General features: G+C 46.3%; 1 gene segment (V, D, J or C); it reads left to right on the top strand.

Annotated features, from left to right (window-relative positions):
• Window positions 1–21,078, top strand: part of LOC138520346 (Ig gamma chain C region-like) — a 66,271-nt gene extending 45,193 nt beyond the window's left edge. The window contains 4 exon segments of the C gene segment in view: window positions 11,380–11,688; window positions 14,216–14,542; window positions 18,611–18,934; window positions 20,484–21,078. Coding sequence covers window positions 11,380–11,688; window positions 14,216–14,542; window positions 18,611–18,934; window positions 20,484–20,827 — 1,304 coding nt within the window.
• Window positions 21,079–21,437: the final 359 nt, after the last annotated feature.

Raw genomic sequence — 21,437 nt, 5'->3', positions numbered from 1 at the left:
TGGATTCTAGCCAGTACTGCAATAGCTGGACGTGCTGCGGGTCTGTACTGAGATGTGTTAGCAGGGCTAGGCATGGATTCGAGCCAGTACTGCTATAGCTGGGCGTGCTGCAGGTCAGTACTGAGATGCATTAGCAGGGCTATGCATGGATTACACGCAGTACTGTAATAGCAGGGCATGCTGTGGGACAGCATTAAAGTGCATTAAAAGAACTGGCTGAGGGTGCCAGTCAGAAAGGGGATGCCAACAGGTTTTGAAGGGCATCATTCATGTGGTGCCAGCCACGCTTCAAATAAGCGGGAGTACTGTGGGTCAGAATGTGGGTTCATTACAAGAGCTGGGTTTTAATTCCAGCCAGTGGAATAACAGGACCTTATGTGGGTCACTATTGAAGTGAGTTCGCACAGTTGGGTGTAGATTCTATTAAGTACTGCAATTGCAGGGCATGCTATGGGTCTGCATTGAGGCGCAGTAACAGAGTGTGTTGTGTGGTTGAGCCAGTACTGCAATAGCAGGGCATGCTGCGGGTCAGTATTGAGGTGCAGCATTGAGGTGCAGTAACAGAGTGTGTTGTGTAGTTGAGCCAGTACTGCAATAGCAGGGCATGCTGCTGGTCAGTATTGAGGTGCAACAGCAGAGCTCGTCCAGTACTGCAATAGCAGGCATGCTGCAAGCCAGCATTGGAGTGCATTATTTGAGCTGGGTATGCATTTAACCAGTACAGGAACAGAGCGGTTGGCTGCAAATTAGTATTGGGGTGAATTTCTGGAACTGGGTGTGGATTCCAGTCAGTACTGAGTTAGCAGGGCGTGCTGCAGGCTATTATTGAAGTGCATGAGCATAGTGGGGCGTGCTGCAGTGCAGGTTTGGGAGGCAGTCTTTGAGCTAGGTGTGGATTCCGGTCGGCACTGGATTAGCCGTGTGGTGCAGGTTAGTAAGTACGTGCATTACCATAGCTCGGTGTGTACTGCAGCCAGTGCTGGAATACCAGGGAGGGTTGCAGGCCAGTTGTGGGAGGCATTGCCTGAGCTGGGTGTTGATTATAGCCAGTATTGGATGCGCAGGGCGTGGTGCATGTTAGTATTAAGGTGCATTATCATAGCTGAGTGTGGACTGCCGCCAGTGCTGGACAAGAAGGGTGTGGTGTCAGTTAATATTGTGGTGCATTACCATAGCAAGGTGTGGACTGCAGCCAGTGCTGGAATACCAGGGCGTGGTCCAGGTCCGTTTTGGGAGGCATTGCCTGAGCTGGGACGGTGTTGATTATAGCCAGTACTGGATGAGCAGGGGACGGTGCAGGTTAGTATTGAGGTGCATTACCATAGCTGGGTGTGGACTGCAGCCAGTACTGGATGAGCAGGGCGTGGTGAAGGTTAGTATTGTGGTGCATTACCATAGCTGGGTGTGGACTGCAGCCAGTGCTGGAATACCAGGGCGTGTTGCAGGTCCGTTTTGGGAGGCATTGCTTCAGCTGTGTGTTGATTATAGCCAGTACTGGATAAGCAGGGCGTGGTGCAGGTTATATTGAGGTGCATTACCATAGCTGGATGTGGACTGCAGCCAGTGCTGGAATACCAGGGCGTGTTGCAGGTCCGTTTTGGGAGGCATTGCTTGAGCTGGGACGGTGTTGATTATAGCCAGTACTGGATGAGCAGGGCACGGTGCAGGTAGTTATTCAGGTGCATTACCATAGATGGGTGTGGACTGCCGCCAGTGCTGGATATGCAGGGCGTGGTGCAGGTCAGTTTTTGGGAGGTATTGCCTGAGCTGGTGTTGATTATAGCCAGTCTGGATGAGCAGGGTGTGGTGCACGTTAGTATTGAGGTGCATTACCATAGCTGGGTGTGGACTGCAGCCAGTGCTGGAATACGAGGGAGTGTTGCAGGTCCGTTTTGGGAGGCATTGCTTCAGCTGGGATGGTGTTGATTATAGCCAGTACTGGATGAGCAGGGTGCGTTGCAGGGTAGTGTTGAGGTGCATTAACATAACTGGGTGTGAACTGCAGCCAGTGCTGGAATACCAGGGCGGGTTGCAGGCCAGTTTTGGGAGGCATTGCTTGAGCTGTGTGTTGGTTATAGGCATGACTGGATAATCAGGGTGTGGTGCAGGTCTGTTTTCGGAAGGCATTGCCTGAGCTGGGTGTTGATTATAGCCAGTACTGGATGAGCAGAGCGTGGTGCACATTATTATTGGGATGCATTACCATAGCTGGGTGTGGACAGCCGCCAGTGCTGTATAAGCAGGGCGTGGTACAGGTTAGTATTGAGGTGCATTACCATAGTTGGGTGTGGACTGCAGCCAGTGCTACAATACCAGGGAGTGTTGCAGGTCCGTTTTGGGAGACATTGCATGAGTTGGAACGGTGTTGATTATAGCCAATACTGGATGAGCAGAGCGCAGTGCAAGGTAGTGTTGAGGTGCATTACCATAGCTGGGTGTGGATTGCAGCCAGTGCTGGAATACCAGGGCGGGTTGCAGGTCAGTTTTGGGAGGCATTGCTTGAGCTGTGTGTTGCTTATAGCCAGTACTGGATAAGGAGGGCGTGATGCAGGTTAGAATTGAGGTGCATTACCATAGCTGGGTGTGGACTGCAGCCAGTTCTGGATGGGCAGGGCGTGGTGCAGGTTAATATTGTGGTGCATTACCATAGCTGGGTGTGGATTGCAGCCAGTGCTGGAATACCAGGGCGTGTTGCAGGTCCGTTTTGGGAGGTATTGCCTGAGATGGGTGCTGATTTTACCCAGTACTGGATGAGCATGGGGTGGTGCATGTTAGTATTGAGGTGCATTACCATAGCTGGGTGCGGACTGCAGCCAGTGCTGGAATACCGGGAGTGTTGAAGGTCAGTTTGGGAGGCATTCCTTGAGCTGCGTGTTGATTATAGGCAGTGCTGGATGAGCAGGGCACGGTGCAGGTTAGTATTGAGGTGCATTACCATAGCTGGATGTGGACTGCAACCAGTGCTGGAATATCGCGTGTTGCAGGTCCTTTTTGGGAGGCATTGCTTGAGATGTGTGTTGATTATAGCCAGTACTAGATAAGTAGGGCGTGGTGCAGATAGGTATTGAGGTGCATTACCATTTAACAGAGTTGGACTTGTTTTACGACCAGTACCAAACTAGCAGGGCGTGCGTAATGTTCCCAGAGATTGGTGTGCTGTCCAGCCAGTACTGGAACATAAGAGGGTGCCTGAAGTCAGTGATGTATTTGCAGAGCAGGGTGTGCATTCCAGGAAGTAATGGAATGGCAAGGCGTGCTACATGTCAGCATTGAGGTGCATTACCGCAGATGGGTCTTTAGTGCAACCAGTACTAGAGTAGCAGTTCAGTACCGAGGTGCATTAACAGAGCTATGAGTGGGTACCAGACAGTATTGGGATTGAGGCAGGACATGTTGCATGTCAATATTGAGCTACATTAGCAGAACACTGTGTGCATTCCACCAAGTACTGAAATAGCAGGACATGCTTGTTAGTGCTGAGGTGCAATAACAGATGTGGTTGTGCATTCCAGCCAGTACTGCAATAACAAGGCATGCTACTGGTCAATATTGAGGTGCAATAACATAGCTGGTTGCGGGTTCCAACCAGCACCAGAAGGTCAGTATTGTGTTTCATTGGAAATGCTTGATTTGGATTCCAGGCCGTATTGCACTGGCAGTGTGTGCTGCAGGTCAGTAATGCTGTGTATTCCACGATCTGGGTGTGGATTCTGGACAGTACTGGAATAACAATGCATTGTACACAAGGCCTTCTGGGGTCTGGGTCCTCAATACCTTCAACTCTCTCTTCCTAAATATCTTCCTTCTCGAGCGCTTCGCTCATCCATCTGCAACTCCCTCAGAGTCAGTCGCTTCTCTAAGCAACAAGTTGGTGGTAGATCTCTATCTTCGGCTGGGGCCTCCCTCTGGAACAGCCTCCCTGCCCCACTGAAAATTGAGGAGAACCATCTCCGGTTCCGGAAGCACCTCAAGACCTTTCTCTTTGCTCCTGCTTTCTCTCCTCCTCTCCCCTGCTGAACTCCTGATTGAAACTGCACTGGTCACCTGGCTACCCTCTGATCTTGGGCCCATGTCCCCTCTGCAGCCAGTTGCACACCTGCACTGCCTCGCGGGCACCTGCTGCACTTGGGGGCTTTTTCTGTTTCCATACAGTACCCTACCAGCTCTTGACACTTGATGTCTGCACTTACAAAAAGCTGGCTGGACTTTTTTACCTATTGTTTTTATTTGTACTGTTGATCCTATGTATTGCACTGCCCCCTTCCCCTGTACCCCCTGCACTTTTCCCTTTTCCCTTTCCCCCCTCCCCTGCACTTGTGCGATCTCAATGTCACCTGGCCTAGCAAGATCTCTGTCTTTGTCTTCAATCTGTTCCCCCTCCCTTGCCTCGTTGCGCCTTGAAACACTTGTGTATAGGCGCTTTATAAATGCCATATCATATCATATCAATAGCAGGGTGTGCTGCATTTCAGGGGGGGGTTACAGAGTGCCCAATTCTGGGACAGTCCTGGCAAAACTGGGACGTCTGATCACCCTAATTCATGTGTAGACACATAACCTCATTTCTTAGCTATACCCCGGTCTGCACTTCCAGTACTGGCACCCACACTCAGCTCAGCCTGTTCACCACATCTTGACCTGCAGCAGCACTGTTTCTGTGTTTACATGACGTTACCTCACCAGACCTCTGCCAGCACCTCTCTACCTTGGTGAGGAACTCACTATATCACTATATGTGGACACCAGGGCTGGATAGCTCAAACATCTCACGTGACCCGGGTAAAACACTCCTGAAATATAGAACTGATTTTGTTCTGTTATTATCTGGAATACTTTTTTTTCAGGCCAATGCATGTCATCAGAAAGTTTAGTCTGAATTTTGTTTAAAACAACAAAACATTACAACTTTGACATTTAAGAGCCATACTATTGAGGACTTCCATACAGTGGCTGTATAACATAAATTGAGTACTGGTGCAGTTCATTTTTGCACACCATTAGCAGGGCCAAAATAGTCTGGTGCAAAAATGCATTGAAAAATACATATTTGCCCTAGTGTAATATTAGCGCTGTTGCAAGTGCCTACTCAAAATTGGTCTTTACTCTGGAAAATTGTCTATCATCCACTGCAACCTGACACGGTTCAGGTAACCAACTAGGCTGGTCCGAACGCTGGCTAATTCTGGTGATAGAAATCCTTGCTCTGAGCTTTCGGTCACAGCCTCCCCAAGCATTGTCCTTGAACTACCCTCTGACCCTTTTTCAATTAGTTACTGACACGGCAAGCACTTATTTCACGGACTCTTCTCGTCTTCCATGGGCAGAGAAAGGGGACTCGCAGGCTCCCCTTGTTCTATCCAAGGCGGCCATGTTTTTTGAAGATTTTGTTTTTCTTTTTGGTATGCAGGCTATCACTAGCTTACACATTCTTTACCCAAAAAAGAGACACCTTAGCGCCTGACCGCTATCTGTGATGTTGGGCACGGGAGCTCCAGGCGGTGCTGCAGAGCCCCTGTTAACAACATGCATGCATCACACAAGTCTTGCCTCAGACCAGTCCGTTACAGGCTGACACGCCTCTCTGACGCAGTGATATGATCTAAATAACTTGCGCATTTACAAATGCTTTTCAAAATTCTCTGTTGTGATTTTAAAGAATGTGTAAATGTGCACGTTATATAGGTGATATTTAAATGTTCATAAGGAAAGGATGCGCCATTTCCATTAGGTGCCACAAGCAGTATATTAAACGTTCTTGTGTGGCGCAGATACCACACTGTGCCTCCTTAATGAACTATTCGGCTCTCTATTTGGCTTCGGCTGAATACTTCGGCCAACTAGTCGATATTCAGCCGATCACTCCTCAGATGCAAAGTAACAGCGCTTTTTAAAAGTGCAAACATCAAGAAAATTTGATAAATATGTACCGTTTCAAATTGTGAAAGGTTGTGATGGAAAGATATCTTTTATACAAAAAAGGGGAATGCCGTGGATTTTATGCACATTGTACGCAACTCGTTACCATTTGAAATCATGTTTTGAGGTCTTTTCCACAGGTCTTAAAGACGAGGCTTCTCACATGAATGATTCCCAATCTTTTTTTAACTTTTGTTCAACAAACACGTTTTCAACATACATCATCATCTTAGCATTTCGTACACAACTTGCCCAAGTTACTCTGTTCTACAACAACCATGCCAGTTAGTGAGCAATACAAAAGCATAAGGGTTAAGGAAAACAGGCACATCAGAAATGTTTAATGAAGTGGTTAATGTCTCATACGACATAACCAATATTTCTGAACGCATGCATTTCTGCATTAAGTAGTCAGACATTTTGCAAAATGTCATCATTTTCAGAGATTTTATCCTGCAACCTTTTAAAATTCACATTAAAAGTATTCTTTTAATAGACAGTAAATAGACAAACCGAGTTAGTAAATTAATGTGTTTTTATTTTGCAGTATTTAAATAAGGTTGTATTCATAAGATAAGCATTTAAGTTGCATGAGCATGCATTAAGTGTCATGTACAATTTAAAGATGTCTCTATAAGAAAGTGCAAGCATTTTCCCATGTTTTAGCTTTCTCTTTGGTGTGTTAAATAGGATGCTGCAGCAAAACACATTAATCACAGCGAGGAAGAGTCCCGTTGAAAAAAATAACTTGCCTGGAAATTGTAGTTGCAATTTTATGCACAAAAGTTTTAAAAGTATTGAAAAAAAGCCTGCCGCCGACAGAAAAACATAGTCCATTTTCTCTTTCCTCTGCAGCCATAGTAAACAAAGAAAATGGCAGACATGTAAGGGGAGAAGGGACTACACGTATGCCCTTCTCGCTTTCCATGGTGGCCATTGACGTACATTGAAAAAAAAAGTGAACAGAAAAAATGGCCACCATGGAACATGGAGAAGGGAGTACATGTGGTTCCTTCTCCCTTTCCATGGTGGCTTGCTTGAAAAAAAAAAGAATAGCGAAGACCGGCGTGAGCGACGCACACGGACGTGAGCGGCCTTACCATGAGGTAAGGCTCGCAAATGCACCAATCGGTGCGTTTGTTTTGTTCAAAATAACCCGTGCCGGGTACTAATGAAATGTAAAGACAAAGGATATAGACCAGTCATAGTGTGCCCTTTGCAAGTGGACTGTCTGCGATGGAACTGCCAATATTCCAATGTTCTAAGTTATATAAAGACAGTCAGTTGCCATTTCCTCTAATCAGCAATCTCAAAACATGAGCATTATTATCCCGTTGTATTTATTTGAAGGTACCCATATGATAAGTAGAGAGCGCATGAAGTGTGTGCGTCTTCTATCATCTCTTGCTTGAAGAGTCTTCTCATTTCAGCCTCCATGTGTCTCTTTAACCTTGTGAATAGTCTACATTCATGATATGTACACCCAGGACTCAATTAAGGAAACATTCTCACTGGATGTTGGTGCTACATACACACTGTGCTACCTAACAGTCTTTAAATAGCAGAACCTCAGAAAAAAGTGGTTAACTCTATGTTTATTGAAATAGAATCTCACTGCCCAAACTTTCCTGTAGGTATGCTAAAGTGGGCCCTGGTGTACATGCCCTCCTTCTCTGGGGGATGATCCCAAGATGGAGACTGAGAAAGGACTGCAGAGGTGCCGCTTCTAGGCAGCTCTGCGCGCTATACTCCGGGTGCATATGCACCTCTTGGGCAGTTGAAAGACACTGGTTTTATCGCAAACCTGTCAACTCACACTCATTTTGAGGATGTCGCTCATCTTGGACTAATTTCATACTCACAACAAGCTCAATGGCTTCCTTAGACTTCAACGGGCTGACCCCACGGGCAAACTGCTATCGCCCTCTCTACATGTTCATCCCATTGAATTCCATGGGATCCCTTTCCACAACATTTGACTTCATTCTCCTTGCAAACTCAGCAGACACACACAGATCACACTATGTACTGGCTTGGATAGTGTTGGAGTGGTCAGTAAGAGGGAACGTAGAGGGTAAGTCTCAGTCACATATAAATGGGGTAATAAAGGGGGCTCACATGTTAATCCAGCAACAGCTGATCTATTTGTGGGGAAAACTTAAGCAAAATGATATATTACATAGAAACAGGTTGGAATGTATACAGGTTAATATGTTTCCCACACCGCTACTATTCTACAATTAATAGAAAGTGGATATTTTCAATTTCAATTTTATAACGTTCATGTAAAGGTACACTTTATTATTCCCTGCGATATTATGGTATGAAAACCATGAGCCTTCTGCTTAGAAACCGCAGGTTCACACTGCACGGAGGGCAGTGAGGATTGTCTACTTGCATAGAAACACAGAACCAGAGAGCAGATGAACACCCCTGATCTACCCAGTCTGTCCCATAACCCTACTTACTCTTCACATCCTGACCCGCCCAGTCTGTCCTATAACCCTACTTACCCTTCACATCCTGACCCACCCAGTCTGTCCCATAACCCTACTTACTCTTCACATCCTGACCCGCCCAGTCTGTCCCATAACCCTACATACTCTTCACATCCTGACCCACCCAGTCTGTCCCATAACCCTACTTACTCTTGACATCCTGACCCGCCCAGTCTGTCCTATAACCCTACTTACCCTTCACATCCTGACCCACCCAGTCTGTCCCATAACCCTACTTACCCTTCACATCCTGACCCACCCAGTCTGTCCCATAACCCTACTTACTCTTGACATCCTGACCTGCCCAGTCTGTCCCATAACCCTACTTACTCTTCACATGCTGACAGTACAAGGTTTCCAGGCTTAGCCTTCCTTTTTTGGCGTATTTCTTAAAAGCCTTTTTTATTTCATACACTGTTTTGGTCTCCAGACTGACTGCTGGGGGCAAGTCAATGCGCCCACTTGAGAATCTACGAATACATCTGGGCCGCTAATAATCATGAACCTATCCCTTATAATGTGACATCTTACTCCTGTGCCTCTCCCTATGGTCTATGAACGCGACATGTTCCAGGGGTACACTTACTTTGCAACATGCAGTCTCTTGTGCTGTCTTTATGCACTTTGCATATATGGATGTTTCTATCATCTTCTCCACCCTTTGTGTCCTCCAGAGGAAGCACGCTTAGATCCTTGACCTGCCCCATACCCATTATGGTTAAAACTATTGACCATGTTATCATGCTGGTGGTCAGTGGCTGGTCTGACCATAATCTGTCCCTACACTTTATCATGTTGATGGTCAGTGGCTGGTCTGACCATAATCTGTCCCTACCCTTTATCATGTTGGTGGTCAGTAGCTGGGCTGACCATAATCTGTCCATACCCTTTATCATGTTGGTGGTCAGTGGCTGGGCTGACCATAATCTGTCCCTACCCTTTATCATGTTGGTGGTCAGTAGCTGGTCTGACCATAATCTGTCCCTACTCTTTATCATGTTGGTGGTCAGTGGCTGGGCTGGCCATAATCTGTCCCTACTCTTTATCATGTTGGTGGTCAGTGGCTGGGCTGGCCATAATCTGTCCCTACCCTTTATCATGTTGGTGGTCAGTGGCTGTGCTGACCATAAACTGTCCCTACCCTTTATCATGTTGGTGGTCAGTGGCTGGGCTGACCATAATCTGTCCCTAACCTTTATCATGTTGGTGGTCAGTAGCTTGGCTGACCATAATCTGTCCCTACCCTTTATCATGTTGGTGGTCAGTGGCTGTGCTGACCATAATCTGTCCCTACCCTTTATCATGTTGGTGGTCAGTGGCTGGGCCGACCATAATCTGTCCCTAACCTTTATCATGTTGGTGGTCAGTGGCTGGGCTGACCATAATCTGTCCCTACCCTTTATCATGTTGATGGTCAGTGGCTGGGCTGACCATAATCTGTCCCTTCCCTTTATCATGTTGGTGGTCAGTGGCTGGGCTAACCATTTTGGACATATGCCTTCGGAACAGGAAGATATATTTGGCCCCCTGAGCTGGGCGCATTACTCTGGGTGTTGCCTCCAAAACTCAGTGCAGGGATAAATGAATAATTACTCTTTTGTAGCACGCTTAATACCGGAGACCAGTCTCTAAGCGTGGGACCGGGATTTGAACCCCTGACTATCCTCCCAACCTAGAGATGACTTTCACATGTGGACTACTCCAGATACGATTGCATCACACATTTCACACATGGCCTCCCCAAAAGGGCATACTACTCGAGATAGGACCTCTATAACAGGGTCCAATGGGCTAGATGAGACCTTCAAAACTGGGCTCAGTACTGTTGGTCTGGATTGCAGAAATGGACTCCAAACTTCAAAAGGTAGCTGAAGAAGAAATGTAACCTGTAACCTGTGTTCCATACCTGTAACCCCCTGTATTATGATATGGCATTTATAACGCGCCTATACACAAGTGTTTCCCTCGCTCCATGTCCTTCCAAATGTCCCCTGAATATTCTGTCCTTCTGAGTGTATCCATATCATTGCACCTTCCTGTGTCTCGTCGTTGTACAGTGCACCATAACTTCACAGCTAGATTTGGGCCAAAGGAAAGCTGGGACATACATACACACATACATACAGATGTTGCTCCCGGTGTCCGGACATTTCGTCGAAAAAAAAAGGTCGACAGGACAAATGGTCGACACCATTTGGTCGAAAACCAAATGGTCGAATTTTTTATTTTATTTATATATATATTTTTTAGGTTTTCGTTTAGGGAAAAAAAGGGTTTTTTAGAAAAAAAAAGGTGAAAATACAAACAAAAAAAAATTCGACCATTTGGTTTTTGGCCAAATGGCGTCAACCATTTGTCCTGTCGACCTTTTTTTTTCGACCAAATGTCTGGTAATCGTTGCTCACAGCACTGAGCCCAATGCGCGCAGATAAACCTTTCAGAGGTGGTCTCAATACTGCAGGCTTTGCTTCCAGTCCTGAAATCCACACCCCACATGCTGCTTCCAGAACTGAGGCTGCGACTCCCAGATAGTCTGAGAACCGTTGTGTTGTTGGTTGCCCTCATCTTTTTCAATGAAAGCGTCTTTCTTCTATGGAATATGGCAAGGGGTGCGGACGGCTTGGCCTCTGGTGGCCACCACACAAACCTTTGGACCTGACCGACTGTTTGGCTTGGGTTCATATGCCTGGAATTAGAGGCCCTGCTGGAGCCATTTGCGTCAGCCAGTAATGGGTGCCTGGTGAGGCCAAGGTTAGTGTTCCAGGGGCATACATGGCGCCACCTGAATAGTCCTCCTATACAGTCCCACTTTACTCCAACAAGAAGCTGGGCCTGCAATAGGAGAATGCCATGCACAAACACTCGCTCCAAATAGACAGAGACAGCCAGAAACCTCAGAACTCGAGCTTTTGAAGGAACACCCCAGTCTGCTTGTAATGCTAAACTTCTCCCATCTTCTTTCTAGCTCAACCTTCCAAGCCTTCGGTCTTCCCACTAGTTCCATGCTGTGGATCCACGCCTGATACCAATGTGTCCATTGGCTGCCTGGTGACCGGTTACCTCCCAGAGCCCGTGGAAGTGTCGTGGAAGGCAGGAAGCACCACAATGCCAGGAGGGAAGACATTTCCAGCTGCTCAGCAAACAAGCTACGGCGGTTATACCACGAGCAGCCAGATCCGCATTCCAGCCTATGAATGGGGGACCAACAGTTACTCCTGCAGCGTGAAACACAAACCCACAAGCACCGAAATCACCAAAACAATAACAAGTGCAGGTAGGATTTCATGACTGGCCATAGTCAGAGACAGTCCATAAACACGCACTGGCGAAACCAACAATGTTGACATTTGAATAGGAGTGGGGTCAGCATTTTCCAGGCATTCCCATAATTACCTGGCCATAAAATGGCAACAGCTGGCAAATAGTGTTAGCACCTGGGCATATTATAGCAGTGTCTGGCAATTGCCTATTTTATGCCTATACGAGAGGCATAATTGTTGGCTTTCCTATTGCTTGTAATAGGAATTCAGTGCAAGGAATGGATGTAAGGACACACATACTGCTTATAACTCAGGTGGCTGAAGGCACAATTGTTTAAGACTTTTTGATGACAACAGGAGCTGTTTTATAGCTGCAACTAAGTAATTATCTTTCAAAGGACTGCTCATACAGCTCAGAGTTAGATCAAAGCGAACCCAGAAGATGTATTTTGGTTGGAGAGGGCCAGGCAGTGGATTAGAGTAGCCATAAGAGCTAGCATAGCCAGAAGCAGTCAATGAGTGGGTAAAATGCTAAGCAACACGCACAGGCTGTGTGTCCCTCCTCTCATCCCATCTCTCTTGTATTTTCAATTCCAAAGACAGTCGTTTTGGCTTGTAGGCGGTGCTTACAGTGCCATCTACTAGCCAGAATTAAAAAGGCCTGCCGGTCTAGCTCTGGCATGGAGCCACTGAAAGTCACAGGTGAAAGGTGATTGAGGGCAAGCAACAAACTGAGGTGTCAATAAGCCACGATACGGTGGGTCAATACCGCCCCAGGTAATGCCCTCGGGGCCATAGTTACTGGGGCTGAGCGCAGCAAGGGCCTTAACGAAGCCCTGGGGGCATTACCGTGGGTGGAATTGGCCCGCCTTCGAGCAGTTTATAGCCATTAGTACCCTGGCCCGTTAGACCGGGTGACTAATAGCATTTTTTTCTGTTCCGAAACGCTGCCCTGTTTCAGAACAGAAAAAAAAGTCAAATAAAATGACCGCCGGGAAAGGGAAAATGTAGTCCATTTTCCCTTTCCATGGCGGCCATCGGGAGCGGACGCGCTGGTAACAGAAGTGTTCCCAGCGGTTTGCTCCCGAGAAAAGAAGAAAAAAGAAGGTAAGTGGGGTTGGGAGGGTGGGGAGGGGATAGTTTGGAGGGGATGGGGGTGGAGGAAAGAAACAACGTACCTGAGTCCCCGGCAGGGGACGAAGGCAGCCTCCATCCTTGGGGAGGCTCGGAGCGGGGATTGCCCCGTTACGAGCCTCTTCATTGGCTAAGGCTGCCATGCCCCCCTCTGCGAACAAACGCAGGCACGTAGGAGCGTCCACGGGATTACACCATGGTATGGCTCGGAAATGAGCCAATCACGTTATGTCTATCCCGTGGACACACCCACACTGGGTACTAATGGCTATTAGGCACCTGGTCACAAACTAGGCATGATCAGAACTGAAGTGATGTAGGAGCAAAGTTGAACAGTTAAACAAACTGAGAGGTCATGCTCAGAATGTGGCTAAGAAACTTGAAAGTTTGAGAGGCTGTGGAAGGGGAATGCATTGGGGAAAGGATCTCTTTTAGCAAGAATGAGCTGGGGAGGGGTGGCATGAATGTACCCAGTTTTTTTCGTCAATACAAGACAAATGGTTTCTATTCACTAATAGGGAAGATTGCTCGCACTTTCAATAACTAAACACGTGGCTACCATAAACACAGTCAGGTGTGGTTTGGAGTTAGGAGTAGGGTGGTTTGGGGTGGCAAGCACTCCCAAAACCCCATGGCGCTTAGTCTACCTGTCTATGGTAAGCTGTTATCTGCATCAGAAATGATACACCCTAAGAGTCCAGCATGACACAACCTATTTATTTTATGTTGTTTAAGGGTGTTTGGGCCTTAATGAATTAGGTGGAATTAAATTGTGCAATTCTGACAAACCCGAGTGCCAATACTACATTCACAAATTGAGGAAAATCCTCATAATTCCGAGCTGTGTTTTACAGTGATTATTCTCCATTATGGAGCCCCATAGAACTCCTTGGGATTGGAGGAATTGCTGGTGGCTGCTATTGCATCAGCAAGAACTCCTCTATTTTTCGAGTGGTAATACTTTCAGACAGATTCTGGTGGTATTTCCTCTAATTGACCTACTAAATTGAAATATGGCAGTGTGGTGATAGCGGGGGTACTTCTTCTACAGCAATTCTTTACTGCTACGGCCCTAGTCATAATGAGGCAATTTCTGGCCCAAAAACGAGGTCCTAAATGTAGTAGAGAAGAGAAGTGGAGATGGTGTTGGGGCATTTGCAAAATCTTCATTATTTTACAGTGGATAGAGGATCATTTGGATCTCCGTCTGTTGTTTTGTAGTCACACAAATGTTTCTCGAGATAATCACATTGTCTGACCCAAAATGAACGGTTCCCTGCTTTTTATAGATCCCTGGGTTTTGCTGGCAGATCCCCCTAATTTAAATACCATTGAAAGGTCTCTTTATGTCTAAGATACACTCCATGTCTATGTTTATTATAAATGCATTTCTCTTTCTTGGTTCAGAGTGCAAGAAGGCCACCAGTAAGCCTTCAGTACAAGTCCTTCAGTCCTCCTGTGCAGACACCGATGGCAACGGGTCCATAGAGCTGGTCTGCCTTATCTCTGGGTACACCCCGGATAACATCCAAGTCCGTTGGCTGGTAAATGACAAGATGGCTCCCATTCAGGGTCAAACCTCCCCTCCACAGAAAGACGGTCAGGGGACCTTCTCCACCACCAGCCAGATCAACGTCACCAAGTCAGACTGGGCTTCGGGAGACAAATACACCTGCAAAGTCGAGCACCCGGCAACCAGCTCAAGAGCCCAAGACACCATCCACAACTGTGCAGGTGAGGAGTCTTTGTCAACATTCAGAGGGTGGGGAGAAATGCTATGATGACGATCTATATGGTCGAGGATCCCCTAGTTTGCGATATGTGGGATGAAGAATCATGAATCAGAGCGAGCTATTGACAATGAGGAGATTTGTGATTCAAGGGATGTTGAAGAGTATATCAATATCAATATTACCAGAATGAAAATAACAACTTTACTTTCTACAGAGGAATGGATTGTTGATTTGGTAAGGAAAAGTCCTATTGTGTACGCTGAAAATTAATGATCTATACAAGTGGCAAAAGTCATGTCGAAAACCTCAACGTTAATGTTGACTCATACATTCTTATTGGTGTGTGGCTGATGAGGGTAATGAGGTTGGTGAAGAAGATGGTTATGATGCTGTGACACTCATTGATGTTGTGAGTATTGGCGACTTAAACAGCCGCATTGTTGACCATAGTGAGGTTGATGAGGATGATGATGATGAAGACTGCAACATAGGGAGCAGAGTTTGGCAGCAATAGACTTATGGTAATATGATGTTGGTAATGGAGTTGTTGACGGTGATGCACCTGCTGCTCATGCTGACCTTGATCGTCTTGAGACCAGGATGCAGAAAATGTTACGGCTGATGGCAACAATGAAGTGAACTCTGTTTGCTGGCTTGGTTGGCGTAATACGTGGGCTTTGTGTTGGAAGTGGTAGTTGTACATTCTTGGTAATGATGTTTACCGTCATTGACCGAGATGTTACTGCCACAGATGATGCATATAGCAATAACCCACATTGTTGGAGATGGCCATGTGATTTTGCCAATGTTAGGATGCCACTTGTCATCTTTGTTAGTAATACGCATTGTCAAAGCCAATAGGTAGGGACTTTTCAATGACGGAGAAGAGATGTCTTTTTTGTCCTGAGTGGGAGTGTTGTATTTTTTTTAAGACTGTAAACAAACAAGTAAACATCTTAGCTTATTCTTTTCCAAAGTCAGACCTACCAGCTTTGTGTACACCTGTTTAACAGGAACTGGCCCAACAGACCTGCATCATGTTGAGGAGGCAGCTCCTGTCATTCAAAGCTGTTCAAGCTCTACGCGTTGTCATCTCAGCAGCAGATGCCTTACAAAGGAGATGCCTCACAGAAGTCCCTTCATGGGGACAATATATATTGCGATTAGTGCTACCAGATAACTCAATTTCACCAGGGACATTCTACTCCAGATCTGGTCTTTGCGTTCACTTTATCATCAAAGGTGTGGGAGCCCCTCTACTTCAAACAAACACAACCAACCAACTTATTCTATGTGTAGGTTTAAACTCGGGAGGGTCTACAACCACATTTTAGCCTGCTCACTGTACCTTCCCCATTGGTGAAATATCCATTTACATATCAGTCTGGTTCCACCCACCTGGTCCGTCCAGCACCAAAATAATAGGCAATTCGTATCTGAACAAGAGTACCAATAACAGCGACACGTGGATGTAGACCCTCCTGAGAGAGAACCTGCACGCAGAACAGGTTATTTGGCCATGACGGCTTTACTTGCTCCTTCAAAATGGCCACTTCTGTAACAGAGCTTCCGTCAGAATGCACAGCTTTTACACGACAGGGCTGGTGAATTACACTAAAGACTCTCCCTAATATGTATTTTCATGAACTCTGGCAGTGAGCAAATGTCGCTCTGACCAGATCTACAAACACATTTTAGCAAAAATGCACTAAACGCCTCTGATGACTTTTCAGAAGGAGCAAGATGCTGGCCTTTCCTGCTAGGGTGGATCCACTGTTGTCAAACCGTTATATGTATCCGTGCTTTCAGGAGTTTTTAAGGTCTTCCAGATAAGACAGCAATTCCAGACCTATAGTCCATACATACACTGTTTCTTGAGCCAATGAAGTTTAAACTGCTTCTTTGTTCCTGAAACATTGACTGTGCTCTGGCTTTTTCACTGCTAATCATTTCACTCTGCACCATCTGATGAAAAGGTCTGTGGGACCTTGAAAGCTATAGTGTTGTCCCATCTCTGCATAGTATCTTCAGTAAGTCCAATAAAAGGCGCCAACACTGGAGTGCAGAATGTAAATCTGCACTACAGTGGCTGGGAGGCTGATTGTGAGCTGGGAAGTTTTGGCTCAGCTGTTGTCCAAGATTGGGATGTGAAGTACTGTATCGTAAGCAGGCGCGCAGCAAGTGGATGCAGAGGCGGCTAGTGCGCGGATTGGCGGCGCAGTTCCTGTGAAGGTGCAGCTGCCACGATGCTGCAGAAGAAGAAGACTGTGTCCACTGATTGGCCTACATTCCGTTTTGCCTGGCGGTACCATGCTTCTTTCTATGAAGCTGGATCGACTATTTATGTTTAATACCCAGTTCGCGCGGCTCCATATAATTCAGAAGTTCATCCATGATGATTCAAAAATATTAATAAAGATAATAGTTGTGTCCAACAAAAGTAAATTTCACTTGCAGCCTATTCAAGAAGGGGGTTATTCAAAGTTTTTCTTCTCATTCGCGTGTTTTCTTCACGAGAACCAACGGCACTGCTTTACAAAGCGTTTTGCAATGGGATTTTCCCATTAAAAAAGCTTTGGTGAATAATGGCCATTGTCTTTGTTAAGTACTGCAAAATAAAAATATCCACTCAATACAAACACAACTTAAATCATCATAAATGAAATATGCATTCAGTGCTCTGCCAAATACAACTACACTCCCCCGTGGCTGTGGGGAAACACGAACAATATCGATAAACATATTGGTTAACGTTTTGCCATGAGGCTAAATACTGAGTATACATTCAAAAACATAAAGAAAATACTCTGATTTCCAATCAGATCAGCCTGGATCATAGACAAAAATAGAGCTGTAAAACATATTCTAAGTTAAGTACTCATTCCTTCCCTCTATGCAAACTTTGAAATGTCTAAATCCAAAACGATTTTATTTGCAGTAATATTTTTGTTAATCTCTTCCCTGTTGGTGTGGAGGAACAAGTTGCAGGACCTGACATCATATCTGTGACCCACTGAGGGAAGTCTAGTGACGTGTTCTGCCACTCAATGTACAAGTCCTATCTCTTTGGAGCATGTTGGTCTGGTCGAAAAGTGAGGGCATTTCCATATACCAACTCGTTTCCGAACCGGCATACTACAGGTTTGCCAGTAGGGGTTGACTGACTTACCTCCAGCCAAGAGCTGGATGTAAATCAGGCCCCCACTGGAAAAGAACAGCTGGTATTTCTGGCACTGGTCCTATGGCACTCCATGGAGTGGGAATGACCGCCGTTGCAAGCATCTGTAATATCCCAGTAATGCTGAGATATCAGGCTCCAGTAAAGGTAGGTCCGTTTCCGGGTATCCTGCTGGAATTACCAGCGGGATACCCAGACATTTCTAAAGACCCCATAGTGTTATTGCCCGAAATGGTAGCCTCAGGGGATAGTGTCAGAACAGGGAAATGCATATTTACTATTTAATTTATGTTCATTTAAGGTGAGCATACATTGTTATCTTTATAAACATTTGTAACACCTATGGATACAACAGTATTGTAAGATAAGTGAGCACAATAGATAAAAACATACAACGTTAATCGAAATGTAAGGCAATAATTACTGAGTTGGCTCCACGGTCCTCGTACATGGCAGCTCTCTGAGCTCAGCGAGAGAAAGGCCAATGCTTCTTAATTTTTCTGGCACATGATGTTCCTCAGCCTTTGATGCAGATGATGGGGATAACCCATAACAAAGTAGACTCCATAAGCATCACCCCTCAATTGCATCTGCCCGATGTTGGTACTTTGAAAAGTAGGGGAGGTGCTGTTAATGATGATTCAATTGATGGATGGATGTTGCTGATTGCGGTGATGATGCTGGACCTTGGCGATGCTGATGGCCAATAGTTGGATGGTGGAGAATGTGGTTGTTGGGAGGGATCTTGTAAGGCTATTGACATTATGCGCGTCATTTTCATGTGGATCAAGGGTTCGACCGGATAAATGATGGGTCTCATTCTGTTATTCTTGCCACTACATTGTGCGGTTACAGCCTCTTGACAAAATCTCCTCTGCGCTTGGATTTCAGATTCACAAACTCCCTATCAGCCCAAGGTGTTTCTGATCGCTCCCAAAGCCAGAGACCTGTACATCGCAAACCAACCGGTTGTCATTTGCAAGATCACAAAAATGGAGAACTCAGACAGCTTATCCGTCACCTGGAAGCGGAGAGAAGGGCCAGAGGAAGCGGCTGTGATATCTGAACAGTACATAGACTCTGATGGAACCTTCACTGCGATGAGTTACTTGAACATTACCAAGAATGAATGGGAGAGAGGGGACGAATTCACCTGCAAAGTTAAGCACTTTGACCTCCCTTTCCCTTTATCCAGAAGTGTCTCCAAGCCAACAGGTGAGCATCGTTCTCCTCCACCCTCAGCCATACTGTTGCCAGTCAAAGATTTGCATTCTCAACCCTGGCCGGCAAAAGGTCTAACCTTTCTGTTAACAAATATGGCAACTACCCTGATGACGCACCGACTCCTAGGATATTGTTAGCCATCTTGTAATGTTATTGACCCAGGGCTTCTTACGCTATAGGGTGGCTGCACTAGACACCCCTTAATCCCTTGATCAAAAGTTTCAGCCTTCCTTAAAGGGCAAGCCAAAATCATAGCTAGTTCTTGCAACGAACAAGCTTTCAACACACTACGCAACTTTCCAGTGTAAACAAGGGGGACAGTGGGTAAAACTGCGATCTGTGAACCTGTGACTTTTTAATGTTTGTCTTGCTGCTGTCTCTTTAGCAAAGCTACATCTGCAAGTCCGCATTGCACAGTCTCACACACTCTTGTGCACTGTTGTAAATTACTTTGTGCTAATTTACCCGACCAAAATTAACTTGTGCCAGGAAAATAGATAACTACGAGGTAGGAGGTAGCCATGGTACTATTAGAACCATGGCTACCCCCTTACCGCATTCCGGGTCCGGGTTCCCGAAATAGGGACATACCGGGTCATTCCAACCTTGGAAGACCTGCTAAGTCCCCATTCCGGGAACCATTCCCCATTCGAGCCCCCATAGGGCTCAATGGGAATGGGGATGGAGCTAATAACGGTACCGCAATTTGCGGTACCGTCATTAGCTCTGAAGTCCCTTAACGGGTCCCTTCCATAACGCCTGGTAAAACCAGGCGTTAAGGAAGGGACCCGCTAAGGGACCTCGGAATAGGGTGTTCCGGTGCCAGTAATCCCTTACCACCTACCTCGTAATGACGCCCTATATGTTGAAGTGTAGGAGGTGTAGAGTGTGGGTAAAAGTAGGGGAGGGGTGGGGTAGGAGGTGGATACAGGGATTTTGGAAGGGACCTCCATTAAAAAAAAAGGAAATACCATGAGGTAATTACAATAAAATACATGACCGCAAAGTAATTTACTTTGATGAAATGAAGTATAACCCACACTCTCACCCTATCTCTTGATTGGCCCTTGTAAAATGAAGCCGGGGTCTCTGTCTGGTTGCCAGAGGTCAGTGGTCCCCAACACACCTTCTAAGAAAATATGAGCCGTTTCCAAATTCCCATTACTTGGCTTTCTGTGCACTGTTGCCAAGGATTTAGTGGGAAAGAGACCTGAGAAAGTTGTGGGGAGTATAAGGAAAGGTGTTAGGAGTGCGTGCAGTGTCATGTCGTTTGCGGGTGACACCTTTTCGTTCACTAAATTGAGGGAAGTCCATGACACTAATTATGCTTTCGTGGCGCACTAGTGCGTGGTAGATATAATGTACTCACTCAGAAAAACGGGTGAGCTGTATACATTGCACATGCAATCCTTTCTTGCTCAGGAGGCTACATCTTTGTGCAGGAATGTGTGCGGTACACTGAATGCTTTCCTTGGCACAATCTCACTTCCAACGCCATAACATAGCTCTCTCTCTCTCTCTCTTGGTGTCTCCTTTGCAGGGCGCAGCTTTGCTCCGACCATGTATGTCTTCGCCCCTCACGAGATGGAGCTGGCCAACTATGATTTTGTTAGCCTTACATGCCTGGTAAAGTCCTTCAGCCCTGACGACATCTACATACAATGGAAGCAAGGCAAGTCTGTCATCCCAAGTGACAAATATGTCAGTATGGAACCGCGTCAGGAAGCGGGCACAGCCGGGCTGGGCACCTACTTCTCGTACAGTATGCTGACCATCCAGAAGTCGGACTGGGATAAACGGGAGACCTTCACATGTGTCGCTGCCCATAGTGCCGTGCCCAAGAACCTCATGACGCGCAGGATCCAGAAGCCTCTCGGTAAATGATTTTGCCAGCAGGGCCAAAGCTAAGTTTCCTTGATGTGGCAAGCTGCTATTAACCACCCTCGAGATCCAATCTCCTCCCTGTCTGTGTGCTCCCCCCTTGGTCCTCCACTTCCTCTCTCTGGGTTGTGGGTTCTCTGGAGGGCACAAAGGTGTCAATGTATGTCTGCATTATGAAAAAGTTTCCCCAAAAAAAGTTGTTGCCAATAAAATCTCTTCCCGTTTCCTGTGAACCTCAGGAATTTCCAACACTACTTGGCGTGTCTGTGGTTCCTTTACAACCTGTGCCAGGTCCGCTTGCAGAGGGGCGGCTGTATCGCGGGGACACGAATGGAAAGGCAACTGAGGGTCCACTGGCCCGATAGAGAAGTCATGTCTTAGTTGAATACGCACAGCTGCTACCCTGATTGTTATGCTCTAGGATGTTTGAAAGAGTAGACTTGGGGGCAGGGGGTCTCCACCCTCCTCAGTAAACCAATATGCCCTCGTGTTCATCGGACCCCACCGCTTTGCAGGATAGAGGTAGGGTAAATAGGCCCTACACTAAATTATAAGTTGTGTCTCATATAAATGCTTAGGTCTGGCCAGTGGATACCCTAGCTATAAACTATAG

Source organism: Ambystoma mexicanum, chromosome 13 (genome assembly GCF_040938575.1).
Source record: "Ambystoma mexicanum isolate Mex_15411 chromosome 13, UKY_AmexF1_1, whole genome shotgun sequence".
NCBI lineage: Eukaryota > Metazoa > Chordata > Amphibia > Caudata > Ambystomatidae > Ambystoma > Ambystoma mexicanum.
The sequence above is the reverse complement of the archived record's forward strand: the minus strand, read 5'-3'. Positions and strand labels throughout refer to the sequence as shown.